We start from the raw sequence: 26,876 nt of genomic DNA on the forward strand, positions 1-26,876 counted from the left end.
AAAATGGCATTGTTTGTGCTAAGTCTCTTCTCATTTCTCAATAGCACCGTAAGAGCATGGAGGGGTTCACATAGAATTCTTTGCAGCTTGATCAAACATGCTGTGCAGTATCTGAAATGTAGTCTTAACACAACACCCAAGACGATGCTGTGAAGACTATGTTAACCAGTTTGATGAAAATATTGATTGCATTAATATACATAGCTATGATTTAATTTAAAAAATAAAATAAATAAATAATTAATTAAAATAAAATGAAATGTAGCTCCAAAGTACACGTGTGCACTTGGGAAGAATCAGCACATCTTCTTTGGAGGTCTTTGAACTTGTGTTTTAAATGATAAAAACAAAATAAAGAGAGAGAGAATAGCTGTTCCTCTCAAGCAATGAGGTCATCATCTAGGACCCAGAGCTGCTTTAGTGTCTATCTGACAGATGCTAATTATGTCACTCAACTATTTGTTACATACAAAATATGTCTTGAATATTTCTACAAGAAAAAAAAATGAAGGCATCCCATGTTTTAAGAAGTGATGAGAAGTTTGTCACTAAAGTTGTTTCCTACTCCTGATGGGAGAGTTTCTGTTAGAACTCAGATAGGGTCCGAGGGCAATGGGGACCGGCCCTGGTGCTGGGCCTCCCCCTCCACCACCTTTGCTTTAAAAATACGGCTGAGATGTGATTCCTGGATCTTGTCAGTAAAACACAAATAGCAAGGTCTATTCTTCTGATAAAAGGTGGCTTCATCTCGCAAAACCCTCCCTTTCTCATCACCCAAAGTATTTTCCTCACTTATCAAGATATACTTTTGATAAGTTAGGAATATGCAGTGAAGCCAGCGAAAGAAGATAAGTTATGCCATTTTGAGCAAAACTCAGGAAAGGAAACCACATATTTTTCTGATTTATGAAGATATTATATAGAAAATGGAAAATATTATATTATCCAGTACTTTAATTATATATCTCTTTCTAAAAATCTATTTCTTAGAGAGAGATGAGCCAGATGACAGTTATTGGCATTAAGACAGAGCAGTCTTAACTTAGACATTTTTGAAAACTGCTAAAAATGTAATTTGCTTCCTTGTTATGTTTCATTTTCTTTTTCCTGAAATAGAAGAAAGGCTTAATTTTCTTGGTCAAATGTGCCGTATAGCATCATTTCTGATAAACTATTGGCTGTAGAGTGCACCACTGCTTTATGTGTTAAGAAAAAGAAAAAAATTGGCCAGCGCCTGTGGCTCAAAGGAGTAGGACACCGACCCCATATGCCTGAGGGACGGGTTCAAACCCAGCCCCGGCCAAAAACTGCAAAAAAAAAAATCTTCTGCCATAGATTTCAAAATGCTAGCTGCTTTCAGAGGTGAAACAAAGGATCTAAGGATGAATTAATACTTCTATGTCTTTACCTACATCTACGTACATTTGTATAAAGAAGTATATCTCTATCCAAAAATTAAGTTTTGTAAGCTGAGGGATTTTTTTAATGAGAACAAGCATCTCATATCCCATGTAAAATTGCAAGTTGCATAAAAGTTCAAGAGGCAATTCTGTTTCTTTGAGCTCACTAAGAGGTAGAGGATTGTTGTAAATGATGAGCTGACCCCAGACCCTCTTGTGTGACCTTAGCGTGTAAATCTTCACAAACGTTGGGCCAATGGCCTGGCACAACTGAGTTCCCTAGAGTTAGTGTTCAGTTAAACCTCACTCAGTGCCTGAGACTCATGGCTGTCTTAGACCTTTTGTGCTCTTGTAACAGACCAGGTGAGGCTGCATAACTTAAAAGTAACAGACATTTATTTCTCATGGTTCTGGAGGTGGTTTAGAAGGATTGAGGCACTAGCCTTTGGTCTTGTGAAGACTGCCTAGATGCATCTTCAAAATGAAAGAAAGTGGAAAGGCAAGAGAGACCCACTCCCTCCCTGCAGCCCCTGGACCCATTCCAGAGGGAGGATCCCTCGTGGTCTAATCACTTAGTGAAGGTCCCACTGCTTAATACTATCACATTGCCAAGACCTGAATTTTGGGGGGACACAGTCAAGCCATAGCAGTGGCTTTAGACCCCTCTGCTTCCCAGAGAGTCTGAATTGGAAATGAGACCCCAATAAATCTTTCCAGGGATTAGGGACATAAAGTAGACTTATTTTCCATGAAAAGGTTTCTATTTAATAATGTTTATGGTTTTCCATAGTCCAGAAGACAGGGCAGGAGTTTACTGACATATTGATTAACATTCTGTTTGCTTACAAAATTGTAATTGAAAACAGTGCTCTCAGTTTAAGAGATTTTGAAGTGCTTGAGGAAGCTCTAAATTGGCATATCTAAACCAGTCATAATAATATATATTTATGTCCTGCATAATTTGTAATTTTGTTTAGCAAGGGTAGCATAGTCTTAAGAATCTACTTGGGCTTTATTTATGCATGAATGCCATTCATATCCCTGGTGGGTACCTGGTTGCCAGGATACCACATCCTAAAGCGAATCCCTATTCCAAAATGCATTGTGTGATAGCTACAAAATAGCATAGATCAAATTTATACCTAAGGGTCTCTCAATAACAGGATTCTTCTCTTCTCAGGGCAAGTGTATAACTAGCTTTTTAGAATGAAAGAGGACATTTGCATTATAAATATAAATAAAGTATAAAGCCTTCATTTAGATTGGAGTCTAAAGGGTTTATTCAAGGTTCTAAAATTGCACTGTGAAAGAAAGCGGGATTCAAATCCAACATTTCTAACATTATTCCTAATCTATAGGATAATGCCATCCCCAGCTCTAGACATCTTCATAAAGCCGTGGCCAACAGGTGGACCAGTGACCCCTCGCCCCTGACGATGCTGATGATGAGCTGCTGAGACACTGTCTCTGAACGTTGTAATTGAAAATACCCTAGGAGGGAACAAAGGGGCAAAGGTTGGATTATGTATGTAGACCATGTGCTCAGCTTTCAGTGGATTACCTCACTGAATGTCATAGTGACCCCATCATTGCCTTATTGCTTCTATTTCATGGATGAAAAGCCTGGGACTCAGAGACGTTAAATAAAGATCACCACTACTTAACCCTCCGGCTAGAGGCCGCACAACACCCAACTCTTTGGAGATGCTGTCTCGCTTTGTAATTCATTTATAGAATTAAGGTGAAGGGTGATATTAATTAAGTTGATGTAAAAACATGGACAAGCCTTCCTGAGAATTGTATTCAACATCCTGTTTTGTTACAGTCTCTGGCAAAAAGTACATGAAATTTGGAAATAAATAAAGGGTGATATTTTAACTTCTGAACAAATACCTGAATAGGAAAAAACAAAAAACCTTCACTGTACTCAGACAAGCATAAAGGCTGGAGTCAAGTAAAGATCTAAAGATGTGCTCCAGGGACCTCTCAACTCACCAAGTGCCTCTACGTCCTGAATGAGTCGAGAATTAATAAATTAACCGTGACGCTTAGACTTATGAATGATGCTTGTTCATAAAAATTGGACCTTCCGTAGCTAGCAATTGGAACGGCAATAACGGCTAGCAATTGAAGGAACATTTGCTATGACATGGTTAGAAGCAAAATTATATGGAACTTTCTTTAAGACTCTCACCCAAGAAGGATCTAGGAATCACATTGCAGAATAAAGTGGCTGAGATCACAGGGTCAGGACTCAGCTTATTTGGACGGATTCTTGGGATTTTACAATGAGAGCGACTTTGAGAAATTTGCTTATTCCAGCTGAATCTGTTTTCCAATCTGAAAAATGAGATATAAACAGTAGGGATGGGGTAAAGATTCAAAGAATTAATGCAGGTGAAGTGCAGCGGCTGACATGCAGGGAACGGCTGGTACAAGGTTTATGTTTTCCTGATACTTAACATTTAATAGTATAAAACATATACCCCACGTTGGAAGTCATTTAGCAGATTTCCAAAAGAGCACATTTGTAAGAGCATTTATTCTAGATAGCTTCGTTTTTGATGTCTGTTTAAGGAGAGTTTATATATATATATACACACACACACACATATATACACACACACACTTATCCACACGAACAAGTAAAGCAGCAGAACTTGAACCATTTTTCATGGATCTATTCCCAAGGCAGATTTTCAAACTCAAGGTCAAAATGAGCATGTGGTTAAAGGCAGTGCAGAAAGCCCTCACCCAAATGCTCATGTGGTTTTTTGAGGACTGCAAGTTCTCCTTGCTCCCAAATGTCATGGACCCAGCTGCAGTGTTCCCAGACTGAGAACAGTACTCTCAAAGTCTGCAGCTACCCTAGCCCTGGCCCGAAACTAAAACCCATAGTCACATCCTGCAGAAGCCACTGTGCAGTGTCACTAACGCCCTGCAGAAGCCACAGCCCGCTCTCACTAGCTACCTGCTCGAGGGATCCCCTTCCTTTCCAGCACCCACCGCTATTACTGCCTGTCAGCCACCTCATCCTCTTTATCTTCCCTTAGCCTTCGCTTAGCTCCAGTTCTTCCTTGATTCCCGTATGTCACTGTTTCATCTTTGTTTTTCCCGGGTCAGGGATAAGACGGCTGATCCTTGCCCATCCATGTATGTCGTATTTGGAAACAGAATATTTACGGCATGCACCTCTTTGCTTAGGACCCTGTTATTTCAGGTCAGATTAAAATTAAAAAACACCACACACGCAGACACAAACAATGTCAATAGCAGTGGTTCTCATTAGGGGAAAGGTGACCCCAGCGACATTTAGCAACATCTGGAGACATTTTGGGTTGTCACATCTTGGGTTGATGGGATATAGGAGTCAAGTGGGTGGAGGCCAGGAATGTCACTAAATGTCCTCCAAGGCATAGGGCAGCCCCCACAGAATGAACTGTCCAGCCCCAAATCAATAATACTGAGGTTGAGAAATCCTTGAGAAGTGGAGAAAAGGAAGACCAGTGCTTCAAACTGCAGCTTCCAGATGACTAGGTAATCTTTATCTTTGGCAAGTTAAAAAATGTCTTTGAATCTTAGTCTGCTTTTTATGAAAAAAAAAAAAAAATAGCGTAAAGAGATTAAATCCTCTAGGACTACACTTGTCTAACAGCAATTGCGTCCCCTGAGAGCAGGACCTTTGAGCAGATGGTTTTTATCCTACAGGGCACTGGCAGGTGTTGGTTTCAGGGCTGGTTCTCCTGCCCAGTTGAGGGAGGACACCAGGGAACAGTGTCTGATTCCCCGGACCTTCTCCTCTTGCTCACAAGATGGCATCAGGAGCACCAGCCATCATACCTACACAAAACAGTGTCCACAGCAGGTAGGACTAGAAGGAGCAGAAAGTGTTTTCTTTTCTTTCTTTGGAGGAAAATAATTTCTAGAAGCCTCTTGCAAGTTCCTATTGAGTCTCATTGGCTAGAATTAGGTCACATGTCCATCCCTAGACCCTGCACTGGCCCAAGTGAGGGAGTTGCCATGACCGGCTGGCTCAGACCAGTCGGGACTCATCCCTTGGCCTCCAGGACATCCAGTTCAAGTTCAAAGGAATGGCTGGTGGTGCCATTCCAGCCTACCACAGATTCCTATTTCTCCCAACCCCTTAATGGCAAGGAATAATTCCCATAATGAACACAAAACCCCTCCCATTCAAACTATTTTCTTCATAAAAACCCTTCCACCTTGGCCTATTCTGCCATGAGCTCTTTGGAGTTAAAAAGAGTAAAAAAGTGAAAGAAGTCTCAGGTTTCCTCCAGGACGGGAGATTTGCTCTGAGAAAGTATGTGAACTGGAACTCTGTCTCATCTTTATCTGTCTGTCACCACCGTGTTGTATTAACAATTTCCTCTCACCTCACAATCTTAGATTTTCTATGCTATCATGAGTTTTGCATTTCCTCATGACCTTCCTTAGCAGCGGCAGTCCTAGCAAGCTTCCAGCTCATTTCCTTCTCATTTGGAGACTAGAGGAGCTTGAAGAGAACTTTCTTTGTCCCGTATCCTTTAATCTGCCCCGATTATGGCCTCAAAAGTTTCTGATTAATATTGAGGGGATTTATAAACCTTCCAAAAATCACAAATGCATTCTCAACCTGCATTATTCCTCACACCTTCACAGAGAAGTGAGGCGGACTGCTTGAGGGAAGTGACCAGATGTCTCTGAGAGCCCCTTGCACTCTCTCTGTGCTGGTCAGCTCCCTTCCCACTCCCCAGGCGTTGTCTGCCCCAAGGGCCTGACTTCCCTATGTGCAGATGGCCCCCTCCTTGGTGTCTTCTTGTCTTTGATTCAGCCAATAGGAGGCGGAGCAGCAGTGGCTGGGGTCTCTCTCCCTCATCCCTCTTTAGCTCAGGATGGCTCCAGTGTGACTGTCCCCTCCCCATCTGCAGGTTTAAGGGATTCTCAGCTCCCCTGAGGGATTCATCACTCTTCACAGTTTTCTTGAGCCAGCCCCCACTTCTGGCCAGATTGCCCTCATCACATTCTCAAAATCCCACAGATTGTGACTTTTTTGTCCCGTCAGGGACATGACAGATGTGTATACTTAAGATACAGACCCCTCTTCTTTGGGACCCGATATATAACACAGAGCTGTGTTATTTTTGTGTTACTGTATGCTTTTTAACTTGTGGGTCTTCCTTTCCTGACACTACAGTAATATTCTTCTTTTTTTTTTTAATCTTTACTTTTTTTTTTATCCTTGGGGATTCATTGAGGGTACAATAAGCCAGGTTACAGTGATTGCATTTGTTAGGTAAAGTCCGTCTTGCAATCATGTCTTGCCCCCAGAAGGTGTGGCACACACCAAGGCCCCACCGCCCTCCCTCCTCTATCTCTCTCTCTCTCTCTCTCCCTCTCTCTCTCTCACACTAAACTAGGTTGGATATTTGTAGATAAACAGGACTGCAGATGAGGAGGAAGGGGTATTTTATGCTAAATAAACATTTATGTGGATGTTAAAGTTCTTAGTAAGTATTCTTATTTTTCTATGTTATTTTGCTTTTTAAATCGCTAATTTTTAAGCCCCTGAGGTTTCTGCATAATCTGGATAAACTGTGGCACATTTTTTTTAATATATATGTTTGGCACCTGCCTCCGCATCACATGTACAGCAGCCCCGTGGTGCCCACTGGCACAGCCCATCCCTAGCTCTGAAATCCCTTCTTTCCACGGTCCATGAGATCTGCAGGAAATACTTTATATCCTGTACAAATCTAGCTGGTGAGCCTAACTTGGCAGTAATTTGAAAAGAAATATATAGTGTTGTCAATGCGACACTGCCCCACACAATAGCAGTGTCCCTTTTTCTTCTCATCCCCAGTGAGAATTCTTGTCCCCAATTTCTTCTTTTAGCAACACTCCCCCTCATGTCAGAGGCAGATGGGAGGACTACAGCACGGGGAACTGAGTTCCTTGTCATCCACCTCTGGATCTTGTCTGGCATGGGAGGTGTCATTTGAAGGTCACAGACAGAAGGTACGCGGTACCTTAGTTGTGTTTGTGGAACCAAAATGGAACTTGGCACCATTTCCACATGGTCCATCTAACAGGCTGACCTTCCATTAGAGCCTCTTGCTGACCACTTGACAAGCTTTCAGCCGGCATTTCCTCTTTCCCCTTGGAGGAATCTTCCCTGGAGGAGAGAGGGGTGGATCAGCACGAGAGGAACGGCTGGTTCTACAGGTCCCAGCAGCAACCTTTCCCCTGCCCCAGACTGCCAGCACAGCACATTCAAACAGCAAGTGTCATAGGCAGTGTGGACAGTTAAAATAGTGTGAGCCCATACTGTGCAGCTACTACACAAATATTCCGTCTGATCACAGTTCTGAGCAGGTGCTGGCTCTTTGTACAAGGGACGTGAGCTTTTTGCAGTGAACAATGATGGCTGTGTTTGTGTCGCGGGCAGGAATCTGAGTGTAAAGGCACGGGAGGATTTGTGGGCGCAGGTACAGTGCGGGGTCACAGCCCAAGTGGCTGCTGATGGCTTCTCCGCTTACCTGGGAGTCCTTAGGACGGAGGCGAGAGGAAGGTCTGACGAAAGGTGGAAGAAGAATATTGAAAAGCCCCAACAGAATCCCAGCCTCGCCAGCTCCTTTACCGAGCCCCTCCTTTGCCCTGTAAGACACAGGCCCTTACTGCTCTTCCCTGGCCCTGGGAGCTTGTCACCTGTCCCCTGCTCTGGGTTCATTGCTGGACTTTGCACATGGAGCAGCCATACATCTGGCTCCTCCTCACTGGCCCCCGAGCTCTCAGAGGGAAGTTAGAGCCAGGCTGGACTGGGGGGTCAGAGGGAAGTTAGAGCCAGGCTGGACTGGGGGACTCCTCCCAGACAGCAGAGCCGTCACTTAGCAGACACTGCCTTAAATGGGTTTTGGATTAAGTGTTTCAGTTTGAGATGATGTTAGAGCCAGCCCAGTCATTCCGTTTTTAGAGGTCCGTAACCCTGCTTCAGAGCTGTGCAGCTGGTGGTCACTCAGCTGGTGTTCTTGTTTGTTAGATTTCACGCATCCGAGGGTAATTCTGCCATATCTCCATCACTCAGTCCCTGGAACCTTTCTCTCCCTCCTCTTTGCCAGCCTTCCTCCTGTCACCTGCTCCTGTCCCCTCCTGCCCCTCCCTCCTCACCATCTCTCCGTCAGTCAGTCACCTCCCCAGTGACCACTGCTGCTTTGCCTCAAACACTCCCTCGTGTGTCTCTACCTGTAACGAAAAACATTCCAGGGCAGCGCCTGTGGCTCAAAAGAGTGGGGCGCCGGCCCCATATGCCGGAGGTGGAGGGCTCAGACCCAGCCCCGGCCAGGAACTGCAAAAAAAAAAAAAAATTCCAAGGGGGTTTTGATGGTCTTTTGAAAGGTCTCTCACTGTGTTATGCTTCCAGCTCTCACCCGTCCTGACAGCCTGTCTTGGTTTTGCTTCGTAGACCAGGAATCTCACTGTGGATGGACGCTTTGGTGCATGGTCTCCATGGACGCCCTGCACGCACACAGATGGCAGTGCTGTAGGATCTTGCCTCTGCCGAACCCGCTCCTGTGACAGCCCGGCCCCACAGTGTGGCGGCTGGCAGTGCGAGGGCCCCAGCGTGGAGATCGCCAACTGCTCCAGGTATGACCCTCAGGACACTCAGATTCCCAGAGATCTGGGAAATCGTTCGTAACACAAGCCAGATTTACTTCTGGATATAGAAAGTTGGCAAAATGACAAGGATATTTACCACTTAAAAATCACCTGTGGAAGAAAATTGTAAACAATAAATTAGATTATAGATATAAATCTGCTCATATTCATTGTTAGATGAGGAAAAATATTTCTAATTTGCACAGCATGATTGGCTTGTTCAAAGAAAATATCTGTGTTAGTTAAGAATCTTCTTCTAAAGTATGTGCATTAAGAGTCCCTGACTGGTAGAACATGCTACATTAGTTAGAAGATAGATGAAGCCAACTCTCTGATCAAAAACATCTCTGCTCTATGTAATGTATGAACTCAGGACCCCCAACTCAGCTAGCAACAGGCACTCAGTGACCGGGGACAGTTTAGTAACAGCACAGAGTGGGTTTCCTGCGTCCTTTGCTTACGGTCCTGGCGACCGTTGGAGTTTTATCATGCTCTACGCAGCGGGCCCTTTCCCTTCACCTATAGCAGGTGACCCCAGAGATATTTTAAGCACAGATCAGGAAAGCTTCTGAAATCAGCCTCTAAACTACCTCCTCACTTGTTCATTAATTTAGGAAATTCCAAAAAGTACTATCTTCTTTCCATGAGCCTATTGAAAATGGGAAAAATCTCAGGGACAGTAAAATTCAGACTCGGTGATCAAAGCATATGAGACCCCAGGGCGTCACTAAGAGGGGGAGGGAGGCCAGCCGAGGAAGTGTAGGTGCAAAAGGCCGACTCTGTCCTCTGCTCCCATTCTGCACACCACACCCTGGAAAGGAGCAATGCCTGGCTATGGAGATGAGGCTGTTTTGCATGACAGAGGACATGGGCCTATCAAGTGTATTACGCATTGCCTACATTCTGTAAAACTAGTAGTTTCCACTGATGCCTGCTAGAAACTTAATAACAGCTATCAAACTGCTACTGTCGGAAGATTGCAATAGAGTACCTAATACCCTCTGTGCGTTGTTTAACGGATGAAGGCTTACCAAGTGCTTTACTGTGCCATGTTTATTGATACATCTTCCGTTCTTGTTTTAGTTGGAACGTCATTCTCTGCAGAGCTGCAATACTGCAAGTGGTTATTTTAAGATAAAAAATTAAATAAGCGAGCTGCTTTTAGTGATGCTTTAAATACGTAAGGGGATTGCCTTGTGCTGACAATTACAAAAGTGATCCGCCTGCTGACACAGGCTTCCTTGATGCTCTAAGCAGCACGGGGAAGGGTGAGGGCCCAGGTCCATGTCATGAATTCAGACATACACGATTACATTCATTTAAAGTCCTATTACTTATACATACTTTTTATTTATTTCCTACCTTGTATACAAATTCCATATATTATAAATTGACTATATCATAAAATTTTATGTTTGTTAATGTTGGAAGTTCTGTTTTCTGCATTATCTCTATTTTAGTCAGCTATTTTAAATTGCACACAAACTTTATGGACACCCTATATAGAGAGAAACTTTAAAAGTAAAAATGTTATTTTATTTGCGTTGAAATTGCTATCTAAGTTTTGGATGTAATTTAGTGACTAACTTGGACATATTTTAAGATTATAGGTAACAGAGTTTAAGGTAGTAGCTAATTATGTGGGAGGACTTACCTTATTGTAATTTTAAACTGTCAAAAAAAGCAGCTTTACTATACTATCATACATACATATATATTTTACTTGTATCACTAAGTTTTAGTAAATAGGTCTTTTACATATATCACTAAGTTTCAGTAAATGAAGTAGGGAAATACAAAATATACTAAGACTTTTTCCAGAGGAAGTTTTCTTTTTGTTTTGCAGTTTTTGGCCGGGGCCAGGTTCGAACTTGCCCAGTATATGGGGCCGGCCCCCTACTCCTTTGAGCCACAGGCACTGCCTCAGAGGAATTTTTATTTGAAATTATTTTTAAAATTGTATAATTAACTTATTACTTATACTTGGATCTTCAATGGCACCATTGAGAACCTACATATTTTTACAGAATGCGTAAAGTAAAACTGAGAAATAATATTATTTTATTTTTTCTAAGGGACATGCAAATGGTTGTCTGTCTACTAGGTAGATGGTGAGAGTACAGGTATCCATAGAAATGTATATGTTATTGCAGATGTAGAAAAAAAATTTCTACATGGTTTCCACAGACCATCTCTGTGCAGTTTGAAATCTACAGTTAATAAATATTTTAACACGTTAAATTTTTTTAAATACCTATAACTTTTTTTTTTAATAGCAGGGAAAAACTGCTAAAGGAGCTATTTCACTTATAAACAGTCTGAATACAGTCACTATAAGGAAAAAATACAATACTTAACAATACCTCCAGTTATCAGTAATGATTTGTTTATTTTATATGCCACTTTTTACAAATTATTTCGTTTTTGTTTTATATTTATATGCATCTACATTATTCCATAGGATAACATAAATACACGTCCATATATTTATAGACAATTTTTGCTTCTTATTTATGCTCTTTAAAGCCTTGTCAATTTGTGTTAAAATAGCCAAGAGTCTGAATTTGAAGTTCTTTCTTTAATTTTTAACGAAGTTTATTTTAAACCTTCAAACTTTACTTGAACATTATAGCACTCTTTGTCAATATGATTACTGTCAGCAAAGTCACTGATTTTCACTGATGTTAATAGATTTTAAAAGAAAACGTTATATACCATTTTAGGTGGTCTTTTATTCTAAGTCATACTTTTCTTTTTTTTTTTTGGCCGGGGCTGGGTTTGAACCCGCCACCTCCGGCATATGGGACTGGCGCCCTACTCCTTGAGCCACAGGCGCCGCCCGTAAGTCATACTTTTCATAAATTATAAGTGATATAATACACATCAAAATATCATTAGTCGACTCTAGAGGTTTAGGGATTCATTTCTAAATGCTATTCAGTGAAATAGCATATTCTTCATTAGTTTAATATTTTCCTAACTCAGGTTTCCTAACAGTTTCTGATATAGCCCATATGAAATTATTTATAGTGCACTAAAAACTTTATTCCTAAATGTCCTCTCTTGGCTATAAACTGGATGCCGGTGGGTGGGGGACTGACAGTAATTGGGATTTACAGGGCACAGTCCCTCAGTCCCAGAGTCAGATGACGTCCTGGGACAGTGGGCTTGTGACAGTGGGTGCAGACTGGAGCTGGGGTGGCTGAGTGATCACATTGCTTACTCTCCCCCAGGAATGGAGGCTGGACCCCCTGGACGTCCTGGTCCCCCTGCAGCACCACCTGCGGGATCGGCTTCCAGGTGCGCCAGCGCTCCTGCAGCAACCCCACGCCCAGGCACGGGGGCCGCGTGTGCGTGGGGCAAAATCGCGAGGAGAGGTAGGTGCCCGCTCTGTGCCCGGCGCGTGTCCACTCTCCGCTTCCGCCCGTTCCAGTCAGGCCTGTTTCCCTGCGGTTATGGTTGAATCTAGCTTAGCTTCCCTGTGGCGCCCCTTCTGTTGAGCTGAATCGTCCTCTTCTTTTCCTGACATCCTTTCGTTGTGACCAAAGCCTCCTGTTGACAGCATCGTTAGGCTGCCCTTGTGCTGCACAGTGGGGCTGACTCAGCTGAACGGTCTCCCAGGCAGTGGTGACCCAGGGACCACAGGCACCCCTGTGCTGGGCTGCTGTTGAACGATTGTTCTTGTAAGAATTCAGGTAGACCAGTCTCAAAAGCTGCAACTCCAGGGAGGACCTACTAAGGTTCCGTGTCCAAGCGGGGGTGGGAGGGGGGTTGGTCTGAACTCAGTTAGCAGCTGGAGTGCAGGAGAGGTCTTCTCTGGGTGTCAGTTGTGTTTATAAAAACTGCTCCCTAGTCTGTTGGTAAATACCCTCAATGAAGCCATAATACAACTGAAAGTGGGAATTCTTTGCTGCTCTATTTTAAGCTTTTAAACACATCATGGCACCATTTCAGTTTAGTGTTGGATTTAATAACCTATTTCTTTGTATAGTATTAGAATTTGGTTTCTGCCTCAAAACCTGAAATTGTGATTTTTGAATCTTTCTTGACTTTTTTATGTATATTCCAGTTTATCACTGGAAAAATCTTCAACGGGGTGAATTTCACAGTGATTTTAAGATTATTACTCTGCTTTACTGATATAAACTGGATGGCCTGCAGTGCCTTTTCATTAAAATGTAGTAGGCTTGCATTCAGTGACGTGAATTCAGTGGAGCCTTTTATAGAAATACTATATGTAGGTATTTGCTATGTGATTAGTTATATGTAAACAAAATCATCACACCTACTATATATATATATATATATAGGTCGCTCTCTACTAGGTATTTATTTTGACCTGAAATCAACTAGGAGACTTGATTTGTTCCTTCCTCTCTCCACTGTGTGCTTCATTACCTGTTCATCAATTACCTGTTCATCCCCCTGTTCATTAGTTTTCATTCCTCTTGAGTGAGGAGGAAATGAAGATGATTTGTACAGAGCAGGGTCTGTCATTTTTGAAGTAGTCTCCTGAGACGGTCTGTGCAGGCCTGTCCTCTCCTGTCTAATGCCAGTTAGTAAGTGGGAAAGCTTAGGATAGAAAAATCATCTCTGTGCTGATTCCAAGCCTTCTATAATTTAAAGTTGGTTAGCAGTTTTTAAATGCTATAAATTATCACATGGTACAGGTTGAGCACCCCAATCTGAAATCCAAAATACTCTAAAATCAGAAAGTTTTTGAGCACTGAAATGATGCCAAAAATGGAAAATTCCAGAAATGATCTCGTATGTCAGGTTGCAGTCAATATGCAGCTAAAACTTTGTTTCTTGTGCAAAATGATTAAATACATTGTATAAAATTACCTTTAAGCTATGTGTATAGGAAACAAGTGAATTTCATGTTTAGACGAGGGTCCTATCCCCAATATATTTCATTATGTATGTGCCAATATTCAAAAAATCTGAAAAAAAATCTGAGATCTAAAACACTTCTGGTCCTGAGCATTTCAGATAAGGAGGACTCACGCTATACAACCCATTCAGGCAAAATCACATCCACGTGTGCAAAGGTGTCCCCAGAATTGAGGAGCTAACATAAAACCCAGCATGTTATTACCTTTCCTGGGCTGAGCACACACATGTGAGGTTAGCACACGTATGTTTTCTGTACCCACATGATTTTTCATAATGCTAGGTTCTAAAAAAATGATCCAGCAAAATGAGGCATAGTATGTTTGGGGGAATATAGTTAAAATGTTCCTTTTCTGCAAGAAAAATGTTCACGTGTAGATTAGCATTTGGAGGAAATTTTGAATTTAAGTAATAAAAAGATCGTAAGAACAGCGACTGTGAATGATTTTTATGAAATTTAAACCTCCCTATTGAATAGTCTTTCTAGGGGGCTACCATGCGGTTCATGAAAACTAGCAAAACCAAGTTCCTGATGTTTCTTCCTTGGCCTTCATAAGCAAAAGACTGTTCGATTTCTCTGCCATGTTAAAAGGAGGGTCTTTCCCTCTGAGAAATATAAAAGACACACCACTGTGATTTTGGCAGTGGAGATAGTTGAAAACTAAACTCAAGATGAAAATAGACCTTGATCTTCATGGGAGAATATGAAAGACCAAGGACTGGGCACATGGAAGCATTAATGTGTCATGCTATATCGTGCCACTTAAACCCTGTCAACCCTGAAGATATTATAGGCGGCTACAAGTAAATGAATCAATTCTCCCCAAAGATTCCTGGCATTAACATCAGGATTATACTTAGTTACTTCTCATCTGGAATGAAATTTCCAGTATGGACAGTAATTTCATCAGAGCTTTGTTGCAACAAAAATATCAGAGATATTCACATCACTTTTTTATGAAGAAAATCTGGCTTATTTTCACATGTACTTTAGAACCTACAGACACTATGTTTTTTGTTCTGGAATTTCCTTGAAAATGTTTTCTCAAATATCAAGTGGCCTCCCAAAGAGGCCACCAATGAGGAAGAAGTTATCTTGGTGTCTGTAAATATCAAGACGCAGACATTGCTATCTCTCAGTTTCCTCCTGCTTAGTAACAATGGTTCCACGACCCAGGAACAGCACAGGGTCACTCTCTCACAGTCTGGGTGTCAGGAGCCTATGGTGCTTCACTGGGTCCTCTGCCCAAGGCCTGGCCAGGCTGTAGTCAGAACAAAAGCCAGAGCCGTGGCCTCACCTGACCCTGCACTGGGGAAGGATCCACTTCTGAGATCACATGGTAGTTACCACTGTTTTCAGTATTCAGTTGGTTCCTTGTGAGCTGTTAAGCCGAGAACCTTAGTTTCTTGCTTAGTTGTTATCCAGAGGACATCGGCAGTGTCCTGCCAAATGAGCCTTCCCAACACGGTCACTTGCTTCCTGCAATAGAGCCAGGAAGCCACCTCATGAGATGGGTGTTACTGTCTTACGTAGCACACTCATGAAAGTGACGTCCTGTCACAGTGAGCTACACATGGATATTTTATGGGTTGGATGCCTACTTTCTGTCCATACTCAAGAGGAGGGGATGGTGCAGGGTGAGAAGTCAAGAGGTGGGATTCTTGGCTCACCACAGAGTCTGTGAGCCACGTTGGATTTTCTGTGACCCAATCATTTCCATCCATTCCCGTGTGAAAACGCATTTCCACTACTCCCACGGTCCCTATTAAATCATCGCCTAATCCAGAACCTTATCATTTAAATCAGGCCCAGATGTTGATGAGGCTTCCTGGGATGTAGTTCCCCTGTGTCAATCTCCAAAACAAAGGAGCCTCATTATCTGCCAATGACACTCTCAGTGTGCAATGGTGGGGCAGGCCAAGGATGATAGCAACAGACTTTCTGTTCAAAACTCAGGGAGATAGGCATGACAAAGGAAGCCCTACTCAGTGCGGCCCTTTAGTCTGGCTGGGCAGCTCATTAGGTGACTGAGTTTGGGGGTCCGGGCATGATGCTCCACGGTTCTCAGTTCTGCCTTCCGGGCTCTTAGTTCTGCTTCCTGAATCACCCTTCCCTTCTCGTGAAGGCGGCGTGGGTTTGCAGTTGGGCAGTTTAATCAGCCTCCTTCCTTCCAATAGAATTGATTGGGGGGTGGGGGGGGGCAGAAGCTTTCCCTTTGCACTTTTCTCTGTTCCTTTCAGTTCAAGCTGGTGATATTCTATGGAAAAAACTTTCTGGAAAACTGTCTGGGTCTTCAGTGGATTTCTCTGGGGTCCACTGAACAGAAGGAGTCCACCCTTATAGTCCTTTACAGAGTGCCCTTCTCTGTGTTGGGTCCTGCTGAGGTGGCCGAGGGACACCTTCGAGCTTGCTGGTGGCCTCTGCTGTCATGCAGAGGAACTTGTGAGCACACACTTGCTCCCGGAAGGACCTTTTTTATGACTTGATGCTACTCTGATTCTTTTACCTTTCTGAGGTTGTAACAAAAGGCTCGACAGTCACACCCTCAGCTTTTTCCTCTGTGTCCACCTTCCCAACAGTGCTTGGCACCTGTTTCCACACAGAATTATGAAAGACTATTATTTTCATAGAGACTAGGTGTGCAGAAAAATGGATAATTTATGGAGAAACAATGGTGGTTTATTCATTGGCTGTTAAAGGCAAAATGAAAATGAGCAGTCATGGGCAAAATTAAAATCCTAATTATTAATGCATCGTGGAATGCATCTGTGACTTCCGATGCTTTAAGAGACTAGAAACTCAAGAGAGACAATAAACTTGCAAAAACATTTAGCTCATTATTTGGTCAAAACAAGCAGCGTGTTGAAGTGTAGAGAAGGAGGGGCCTTCGGCTGGCCCAGCAGCTTGTTTCCCTCGAACTTCTCTTGTTAGAAATGCTTCCATTGCAGAGGGTGACACCCTAACAGATCACGTTTTATGGTCTACTGTAGAAGGAGGAAAAAAAGGGAAAGGCAACTTACTGACAGCGTTAAAATGCAGCCAATAGGTAATTTGTTCCCAGTGGTTGCAAGTTCCGTGCCACATGCACAGATTGGAGTCAATTTTTTACTACAGTAACATGCTGGGCACTTCCAGAGGCGGCTCATTATAGACAAACATGAGAAAGTGTTTGTGCACCATGATTTTTTTTTTTTTTTTGCATGAGGAAAATGGCACCTCAGCTGCTGTGCATTTTATTGAAGTTGGAGATTTTATAAACACATTTATAGTAAAGTTTTCCTTTGCTCTCCTTCCCTTTTTTGTTTGGGGGTTTAAAAGCTGAGATTTGGGTTAAGTTGTCTAGAAAGTCTCTGCCTTTCAAATGTCAGCGAGTCGGTTTGAGATGGAAGACGACCTTCTCTTTCTCATTTTACTCACCGTGAGCTACACGTGCATAGTTTTATTTAAACGCTGAAAGTTCTGCTATTCTGAATTTTCTCGACTTCTTCAAAAGGTGTTCTCAAAACAAATGCCGATTTCCTCCTGGGACCCTCCATGCATCAGCGCACCTGTTAATATTTACTTACTGTAACTCTGCACATGTGCACACACTTCCTAAGGTCAAAGTCTCTTCATCTGTTGCATCCTCATCTGAGGCTTGGTGCTTCTGTGCAGGGGCCATGCTCTCTGAATTAGGAGTCTCCTCCTTTCTTCTGCTGGGCCGAGCACATCCACTGGCTGAGTGCTGAGTACTTAGGAGACTGTAGCTACTACCTTCAGAGGGAAACTTACCCCTTTTCTGTTGTCTCAAAAAATGGACAAGATGAAGAAGAGAGATTAAGCGTTCCGTTCCAGTCACTGTTCTTATATTTGAACGTTTAGAGAAACTAAACTGTTTGCCTGGTTTGTTCTCAAGTATCTGGAGGCTAAATGAATAGCCTCCGTCTCCCTCCCTCCAGATTGCTGCAATCCAGGCCCTTCTGGCTGGTGTTTGCCCCAGCAGCTCTTTCTTCTGGATCCCCCTGCCCCCATCTGTGGAGGTGCAGACCCTATTCTGAAACATGGGGGAGTTCTTCAAATCTGAGGGGCTCTGGGCTGCCTAGTCCTAGTCATCACCCTGAATCTGATGATGTTATTATATCTCGAGAGCTCTGTGGCACTTTCTTGATTCCTTACAGAGTTCACATTTTCCTCCCTATTTGGTACAGATAGGTCATTCCACAGCCTGTGGCCTTTTTCTTGTTTTGTCTTTTCAAAAGAAGAAAAGGCCTTTCTTACTTCACTCTTCCCTTTCTCACCTTCCAGGCTTTTCTGAAACCCTCCCAGGTGCTCAAATGCCTCATCCTCTTGGCGGCCTTCCGGTCGGCCTGCCCTCTACCCCTCACTCTGTACCTGTCCCCTCCATTCCCACTAAGTTTGTCCAGCTGGGTGGAAAACAGCTCCGTCTGACAACAGGACAGTTCTACCTTATCTTGCTGTCAGGAACCAATGCTCCCATTTCCTTTTCCTTCCTAACACCCACCTTGATTCTCTACTGCAGAACGGATCCCCTTTTACTCCTGTAAGTACCGTGATGCCACTGTATATTAAGATACTATTTTCTGTCCTGCACATTCTGAGCTGTTCTTGTTTCACTGTTTGTCTTTGGTCGAGAACGCCTGTGACACTCTGTGATTCTCTTTACATAGTGCCCTGCAGGGTTATGATGGCGATAAAGGTGACTAGCTCAGGCTACCAAGTCAGAACCTTTGCCTCCTGTGTCTTAAGGCAGATGGCCCTGCCAGGGAGGCAGACATGAGAAAAAGTCTTACGTTCTATTAAATACTTAATAGTATTCTTTAGAAGCTAAATTTGGGCTTAGTACACAGACTATGGATTTTAGGAAGTCCTTTAAATGACCACGTGTGACTCACCACTTTTAGCAAAGTTCAGAGTAACTTCTTCCTTCCTGTGAGCTGCAACCTACAGCTTATAATTACAGAGACTTAGACTGTTTCCTTCTCATTTTTTGTTTGTTTCCTTCACTTCACTTCACTTCATTTCACTGGTAGTGTTAAAGAGTCAGCAGAAAGGACAGCCATCATAGGGCTAAAGGAGGCTGTGGGTATTTGGCTAAAAGTTGGCAAAATGTATATGTATATAGAATACTAAAGTTTGTTCAGTCACTGCAAAATAGGGCTGATAATGGTAGAATTGTATAGCAACTCAATTATTTTTCAATAATGGATGGTATTTTAAATTAATATTGTTTACTTCATTGTGAGAATCTACACACCAATTTAAAAATATAAGGATCTATGGCCTATGTGGTGTGGACCTTCGTGTTAATCTCATGCTTTAACTGTTCTTTAACTTACCCTGATATAATCCTAGGACTTCCTGATTCAGGAATGAGAGATGAATTCCAAATAAGGCTATGCCGACTTTGTATCTGTAACGACTTTCTCGTTTGATGTTATGTTTAGAAGATAAACGCCCTACTTGGATATTTTGTGTGCTCTTATTTGTGGGTGTCTGTTTGAAGGGTTTTGTTTTGTTCTGTTTCTCCTTTACTTGGCTGCACAGGAAGATCCATCCTGCATTGTGAGTTCAGCACTCTCTGCACCGCCCGCCGCACATCCCATTGTCTGTGCACACGCAGCATGGCCAGCGCCACACCCGCCTCCTGTACTGTGCAACCGCTCCGAGCACAGCAGCCCCTCACGCAGAGCATGCACATGTGTCCCGCATCTGGCACAGGGTGGAGAGCGGAAAGGTCAGCGACCCCAAGTGGCACTAACCGGTTTCCTTTTCTTCTCCGTTTCCTCACTCCAGATACTGCAATGAGCATTTGCTTTGTCCGCCACACGTGTTCTGGACAGGCTGGGGTCCTTGGGAGCGGTGCACAGCGCAGTGTGGGGGTGGCATTCAAGCTCGCCGCAGGACCTGCGAGAACGGGCCCGACTGTGCAGGCTGCAACGTGGTGAGTAGCCTGCTCCTCTCAGGCACCCTCGGGAATTCTCTCTGCACACTAGCTAAAGCAAGGTGCTCTTCAAACACTTTACACTCTGCAGGTACCAAAGGCTTAGACATCAGTGGTCCTCACACAGTAGGCACCCCATGGGCCCAGATGCTCTCCACACCGGCTCTTCCACAAACATGAGAACCACCAGGGACACTCGATGGCCTGCACACAGCGAGTGTTCTGTGAGCACGGCCCGGGCAGCCACCCATGCTCTGCATGTGGGACGGCCAGGGAGGATGTCTGAGCTAGATGCTGGGGATTCAGAGCCTGAGCTCTTCTTTAACAAAGTATTTACATATGGGATAAAGCATGCTAGGAGCTTTTCAGTTCCGATTTCTGAACCATGATGACAACTTCAGCCTGCTTAACTGTGGTCACTATATTTGGTTGGGATGTGGAATAGTGGAATAACGTCCCCCCACTGTGTCCCCACCAGGCAAAGAATGCCCTGGGAAGAAACTGACACTAGGAAGCGAGAAATTAGAAGGAGCCCTGTTTGGAGTGAGTCTCTGCCAATTCAGAGCGAATAGAAGAGAACTTCTGGTTTTGTTTTTCTTCTGCCTTGGCAGTTTGTATTTCTTTTAACACTTTCAACTGTCCTGTAAAACTCCACTGACTCCCACTCTTTCCTAAGGCCCTTCCTGTGTAGGAGCAGCGGAGGCTGACGCCTGCCAGGCATTCCCTCTTCCATTTCTCCCTGGTTCTGGCACCACAGAGGGACACAGGCAGCAGCCAGTGTTGCAGTGGGGAAACCCAGTATGAGCAGGTCCAGCCCAGCGTCCCTCCTGGGCCGATCTTTCCCATTGGCTTGTGCAGCACTACTGTCTCTTGGTTTATGAGGCTGAGTGATATTTCTGTGCTGCTGTACAGCCTGTTTCTGTGAGATGCAAAAAGCACACAGCCCAGACAGCCTTGGGGAATATCAGGAGGCAAGAACGTTATGAGACACTTTGTCAGATAGTACATGGGGCCCAGGGAGATATTTTTGTTGGGATTTGCAATTAGATTTCTTCCTCTTCACACTAGCAAAGATTCGATAATATCTCTAATAGAATTTATTATTGATTATAAAGACCATTCTTTCTAAGTCAGCCGGAACAACAGACTATGAAAATTTTAGTGTAGAGTTTAGGATTGTGTATTATTGACATTTCAGATATTGAAATTTAAAACTATTTGTTTTAAATAATTTTAAATAGGTAAATCTATGAATACTCACGTTTTCTAAACGAACATTCAAAGGAGGTAGTTTTATTCTTTACTGAAGTACATCACCTTCTGTTCCTGGTGGTGTGAAGTCCGTCCCCCGAGTTCTGCACTCCCATATCAAGGTGTGTTTCACCTGCTGGGCACCCAGAGGATGAAGTGTCTGAGTTGATTTTGCACTTTAGGTTCTAAACACCGTGTAGATGGAGAATTCAGAAAACAGTTCACACCATTTGTTTTCACATTGAAAAACAGTTCAATGAAAGTGTTATGTTAACCAAGAGTGTATCATGTCCTATGTAGTTACTAGGATATGTGTGTGTGTGTGAGAGAGAGAGAGAGAGACATTTGATTATAAATGCAAAAAGTTTTCTAAAATGTCCATGTATTTATTGCTTTATTTATTACAGAATTATGGGTTATGAAACAAATGTAATCTCAGCTTTAAAATCCAAATAATATCACTCTTGTCTCCAGTGAGATTACTGTCAGTTTTTAGGCAATTTTGTTGTTTTGCTTTCCTTTTTGTTTTTCCCACCAAACTTAATCTACTCACAGTCTATTTTCAGAAGGTGTAATTGTGGTACACAGGAGCGATGTGCTTCTTGATGGTAGAAATACTTTTATTTTTACTCAGCATGCATTTCATTTCTTTATCTCTCTCTCTCTCTCTCAAGATGGGGTCATGCTCTGTTGCTCAAGCTAGAATGTAATGATGTGATGGATCACAGCTTACTGTAGCCTTGAGCTCCTAGGCTCAAGCAATCTTCTCACCTCGGCATCCTGAATATATGTGTACTGCCACACCACCCAGATAATTTTTATTAATTTTTATTAATTTTGTAAAAACAGGCCTCACTATGTCACCCAGGCTGGTGTCAAATTCTGGCCTCATGTGATCCTCCCACCTTCAGCCTTCCAAAGTGCTGAGATTACAGGCCTGAGCCTCCCTGCCCAGCCAGCGTCTGGGTTTCAGGGCAGGAGTGCCAGCCCATGCCAACTGAGGAACATAAGCAAGATGAAGGACCTGAAGGACCTGCTTGGTTTCTTTGGATGTCTTAGAAAATCTTTTATACCAATTAAATTCTTACAAAATTTATTTACAAATCATCGTTTTCTAACTAAAGAACCATTTTTGTTCTTCGTATTCTAGCTACAATTTATCAATCTTTGAACACGAAGTATGTTTGTTTTAGATGTTCTTTTATCCAGACAATAGCTGCTAACTTTAGGAGACATATTGATTTTGGGGTCATGAAGTGATCACCTGCTAGCCAGTATCTACGTGAGCAGCAAGGAGGTGAGATTTCAGAATTGCAGTCTCCTCTTTGGAGAACTAAAACTTCTTGAAGATTTCCCCAGTTTTACCTGTGAAATTTGTACATCCTTTGACTAAATCACCAAGACTTTATTTAATTCTCAACAAAGGAAGTTTAGTTCGGACAGCAAAGGACCTTTTCCAAGAGCACCTAGTTCTCTGAGTGAAATCTGGCATGTCAAGTTCCCTGGGTAGAAGGCTGGAGGAACCTGCTTGTGTTATTTTAGGAGCGGAGGGAAAGGCACAGAGGGAGGACCTGGATCTCGGGCTGCCACTCAGTTGTGTGAACCTGAGACCCAGTCTCTGCCCTTGGGATTCCTGTCCTTTCCCACAAAGTTCAGGGCCAGGTCCTCAAGTCACTGATTCTGCGACCCTGGCATCCCTTCTCTGGACCCTGCATACATGCCTTCAGCTGGCTGCCATTTCTAGCAAATGTCCCTCTGTGATATCTGAGACCTCTAACGACTTTGGGAGATGAGACACACCAGAACTACTAAAGAACAGACAGTTACTCTCTACTTCCAGGAAAGCACATGAGTCCTCTGGTTGTCACTGCCCTCCCAGGTCGGCAGGTCATCCCTGCCCACCTGTGGCTTCACAGAGCAGGTGGAAGGACCAGAACAGCGGGTCAGAGAGGCCCTTGCCCTGAGCGTCCAGCAGCTGCGCCCAGATGTTCTGCCTTTCCAGGTCAGTGTCTGCACATGGACCATGGGCATGGACACCTGACTGGCATGGCTATCTGGAAGATGACGTGACTATGTGATGATGACATACTTCCTAGCCCAGCACCAAATCAAACCTTAGCTTCATAAAGTAGAAATTATCACCATCATAGATCCTGGCATTGACGTATTCCAGGAAAAAAAAGTTCTATCCTTTTATAATGTAACAACAGAAACAATAGCATTTTATATTTTATTACATTTTAAATTATTTTATATTACTATATTATGTATAGATGTTTATATAAATATTTATATTTTACATCAATTATCTTTGGGATATTACATTTTATTTTTAACTTTTTATTTCAGGTTAATGTGGGTACAAACAACTAGGTTACAAAATTTGCATTTGTTAAATAGAGTCTCTCTTTTTGATTAACAAACTGTGGTGTATGTACAGTACACCACAATATTATTCAGCCACAAAAAACAATGGAGACTTTGCATCTTTTATGTTAACCCGGATGAAGCTGAAACACATTCTTCTTAGTGAAGTATCACAAGAATGGCAAAGCAAGTATGCAGTACACATTTTATTTTTAACCTGTTTGGTAAGAGTAGCCATAACGATACTTATCGGGTATTATTTTGATAACATTAACCATAACAGTACTTGTTAGTCTTGCAAATCCCCATTTACTGGGTAATGTCAAAGTAAATATTGGTGGTTATAGTTATATCACATTGTAACTACACATACTGGACTTATTTAGGCATGTTACAATAGCCTGAAATCCATGCATATTAAAACAATTAACTTTTATTGAGTACCGAGTACACGCCAAGCGGGCTCTTAGGGTAATTAAAATGTATCATGCTTATTCTCCCTGAGACCCTGCAAGCAGTTTTCATTATTACTTCTACCCGGAGACGGGAAAACTCAACCTGAGAAAGATTAATGAACTTGCCCAGTAGCAAGCAATTTGCTAGTGGGTATGGACCAGGATTTGAGAACTGGTTCACTGGGTACAAATGGAATTTAATGGCATAACTCTCTTTGCATATGCTATTTGCTCGGTGTCAAGTGATAAATGATGATGCCTAACTTCCCTTTACTTTCATTTAGGTTGAAGTATATCTTAAGAGAAAGAGGAGCTTTTTGTCTTTTTGAACCTCTTCTCTTGTTCATTAGCACCCTTGATTTTTATGATATTGTCACTTTCTTTCTTCCAACCATGAGAGTACCAATGGGTGATTGTCATGAGCAGGGAAATTCATCCTAGTTAAGCTCATAACACAAATTGTAACTCTGTGTTTGGGCTGAAAATTACAGCACATAAAAGGAAGAGGGGTAGAAAAGGTTATGTTGTATGTATGGGATTACTTCTTCAATTAAGGTAACAAAATTCCCTGGAAGGGTTGGCAGGTGCATGAAAGAGCAGAGCAGAGGCAGCTAAAATGATCACAGAGAGAAACAGAATTAGTATTTCCAGCACTCGATTTCTTACTGAAATATCACACAAAGTATAAAACAATTGACCAAAAGCTATGATTTAAGATATCAACAGGGAGCATAGGATAAGAATTTATTTCCTGGATACAAAAGAACCGGAGCACAGAAGGCCTGGAAAGGTCAAGAAAAAAGGCAATGCAATCGATCCGCGCTGTCAAAGGGTTCCGTGAAGGTTAATCCGAGTTGATATAATACGCGGGAATGTGTGCGTGGGGAACAGTGTCACGAGGAGTACATTTAGCAGCGAGTGAAACCTGGCGATTGGACGCTTAAATAGGTTGTGATGTATAAAAATAATAACAGTGTCACAAAATACCACCCTTTGGTGTCACGTGTTAGGGTCTGCAGAATGCTTTGGGGGATGCTCTGTTTTGTATTCTTGATTTTTCAAATAAGAAAATCAAGGCCTATGGAAAACTGGTTAGGTAGCAGCAACCCTTCAGGATCAAGGGTCTTTTGTTCACTTGAGCGTCCTAAATAGACCCAAGATTCTGTGACTCCTCAGAAAACAGGGGTCGTCAAGCAGAGTCAGGTAAACAGGCGAGAGCAAATATCCCACACCCCCAATACTAATAGATCGTTAAAAACCCCAAACGGGGGCGTTTGTATTTGTTTCTTATTTCTGAAAAATCTCAGCCGAATTTGCCTCAGGGCAGTGAGTAATACATGAGAAAGCTATATTTTCAAGGGCCTCACTAGTAGAACAGAACTTATTTAAGTTCAAATGATATTAATTTTTTAAAAAGCCTGATGAGCCAGCATACAGCCTCGTCTTAATATTACTGCTCTGATTCAAAATGCAGCAGGATTCAGGATAACAACATTCAGGATTGTTCTACAAATCACTTGTTTTGGGGGGTATCTGAAAATATTTTTGTATAATTTGTTTGTAAATATATTCTTAATTTGATGATATTTTAAAGGATACCATAGACAATTTTTGTAGTTTTATTTCAAGAAATTTTTAGATCTCGACTTCTGACAACGCTAATGTTTCAGTAGTATGAATAATCTACTGGTGTAAAATATATCTTACATTATATTTAGTAAAATATTTTAAGCCCCCTTGTAGTCTATCTTAGTAGACTCTAATAGAATTTTGTTTTCTAGGACACTGGCATCTATTAGTTCCTTATTTTTCCTGTATCATGTGAACAATATTTTAATGTTCTGTGGACAATTTGTACCTGTCGTTTTTAGGAAAAACAATTTCCCTTCTTTCTAGATTGCTAATGTTATCTCTAGTTCCCCATTTAATTTTTGGTACTAAAAGTATTTTTGTGCCTCCAGAGAATAACCACCTGTCTGCAATGGTATCTAACTATATTGAAATGGGAGGGCTGATGTCTCTCTCTTTTCATCATAAAATACAGAGGGAAGGAAATCAGGGGTACACAGAGGTTTTGATAATTGAACAAACAATTTTAAAATGGGCTGCTTGCTTGTTTGTAATTGTTAGTTTCCTTTGAACTCCTATTTGATGTTTCTTCGGTTTGAACAGTGGTTTTCTCAGAGATCCATAGTCCTGTCTTGGAGGGTGGGCACATTTTTATAAGGAGGCACATTGGAAAGTTGCCTTTTACTCACTTATTTTGTTTGCCTTTATACAATGCAACCTCAACATATGCCAGCCTGCAGGTCCTTGGAAGGCTGCCAGCTATGCTAAATTATATGCTTTAGTATGTGTTGTTATTTAATTCCAGCCTAGATCTATTCCCAAACATTTACTTACTACCCCTGACAACACCCTATGTCCCTCCCCACTGACTCAGCCCCTCCTGCCTGGGCTCTGGGCTCTCTTGGGGCTACTTATTGATGTGTCTGAAGCTGTTCTCTATTTCATGAGCCAGTTGGGCTGATTTAGATAAAATGAATTTTTTTTTTTTTTTTTTTTTTTTTTTCAGTTTTTGGCCGGGGCCATGTTTGAGCCCACCACCTCCAGTATATGGGGCCGGTGCCCTTCTCCTTTGAGCCATAGGCACCACCCCTAGATAGAATGATTTTTATCCATTGTTTCTGAAAATACCATTTTATAATTCCCCAAAGCCAATTTTCTTAAAAATAATAAATAAACGGAATAGTTCATTCTAACCCCATTGAAAACATACAGAATTTTTATAGATACAAAGAATATTTTTTTTTATCATCATCACCATCATTATCTATCAGGATAAATGCTACATGCCAGGCATTATTTAAAGTACTTCTTAGGGGGCTGGGCACAGTGGCTCCCACCTGTAACCC

General features: G+C 42.3%; 1 protein-coding gene across 2 annotated transcripts in view; it reads left to right on the top strand.

Annotated features, from left to right (window-relative positions):
* The window catches only part of SEMA5A (semaphorin 5A), a 475,532-nt gene that overhangs the window by 391,997 nt on the left and 56,659 nt on the right, over positions 1-26,876 (top strand). For both annotated transcript variants that reach the window (XM_053593046.1, XM_053593055.1), the window contains exons 14-16: positions 8,860-9,041; positions 12,287-12,430; positions 19,741-19,888. In XM_053593046.1, the coding sequence (XP_053449021.1) occupies positions 8,860-9,041; positions 12,287-12,430; positions 19,741-19,888 (474 nt within the window). The remainder of the gene's footprint in view (positions 1-8,859; positions 9,042-12,286; positions 12,431-19,740; positions 19,889-26,876) is intronic.

This window comes from Nycticebus coucang, chromosome 1 (genome assembly GCF_027406575.1).
Source record: "Nycticebus coucang isolate mNycCou1 chromosome 1, mNycCou1.pri, whole genome shotgun sequence".
NCBI lineage: Eukaryota > Metazoa > Chordata > Mammalia > Primates > Lorisidae > Nycticebus > Nycticebus coucang.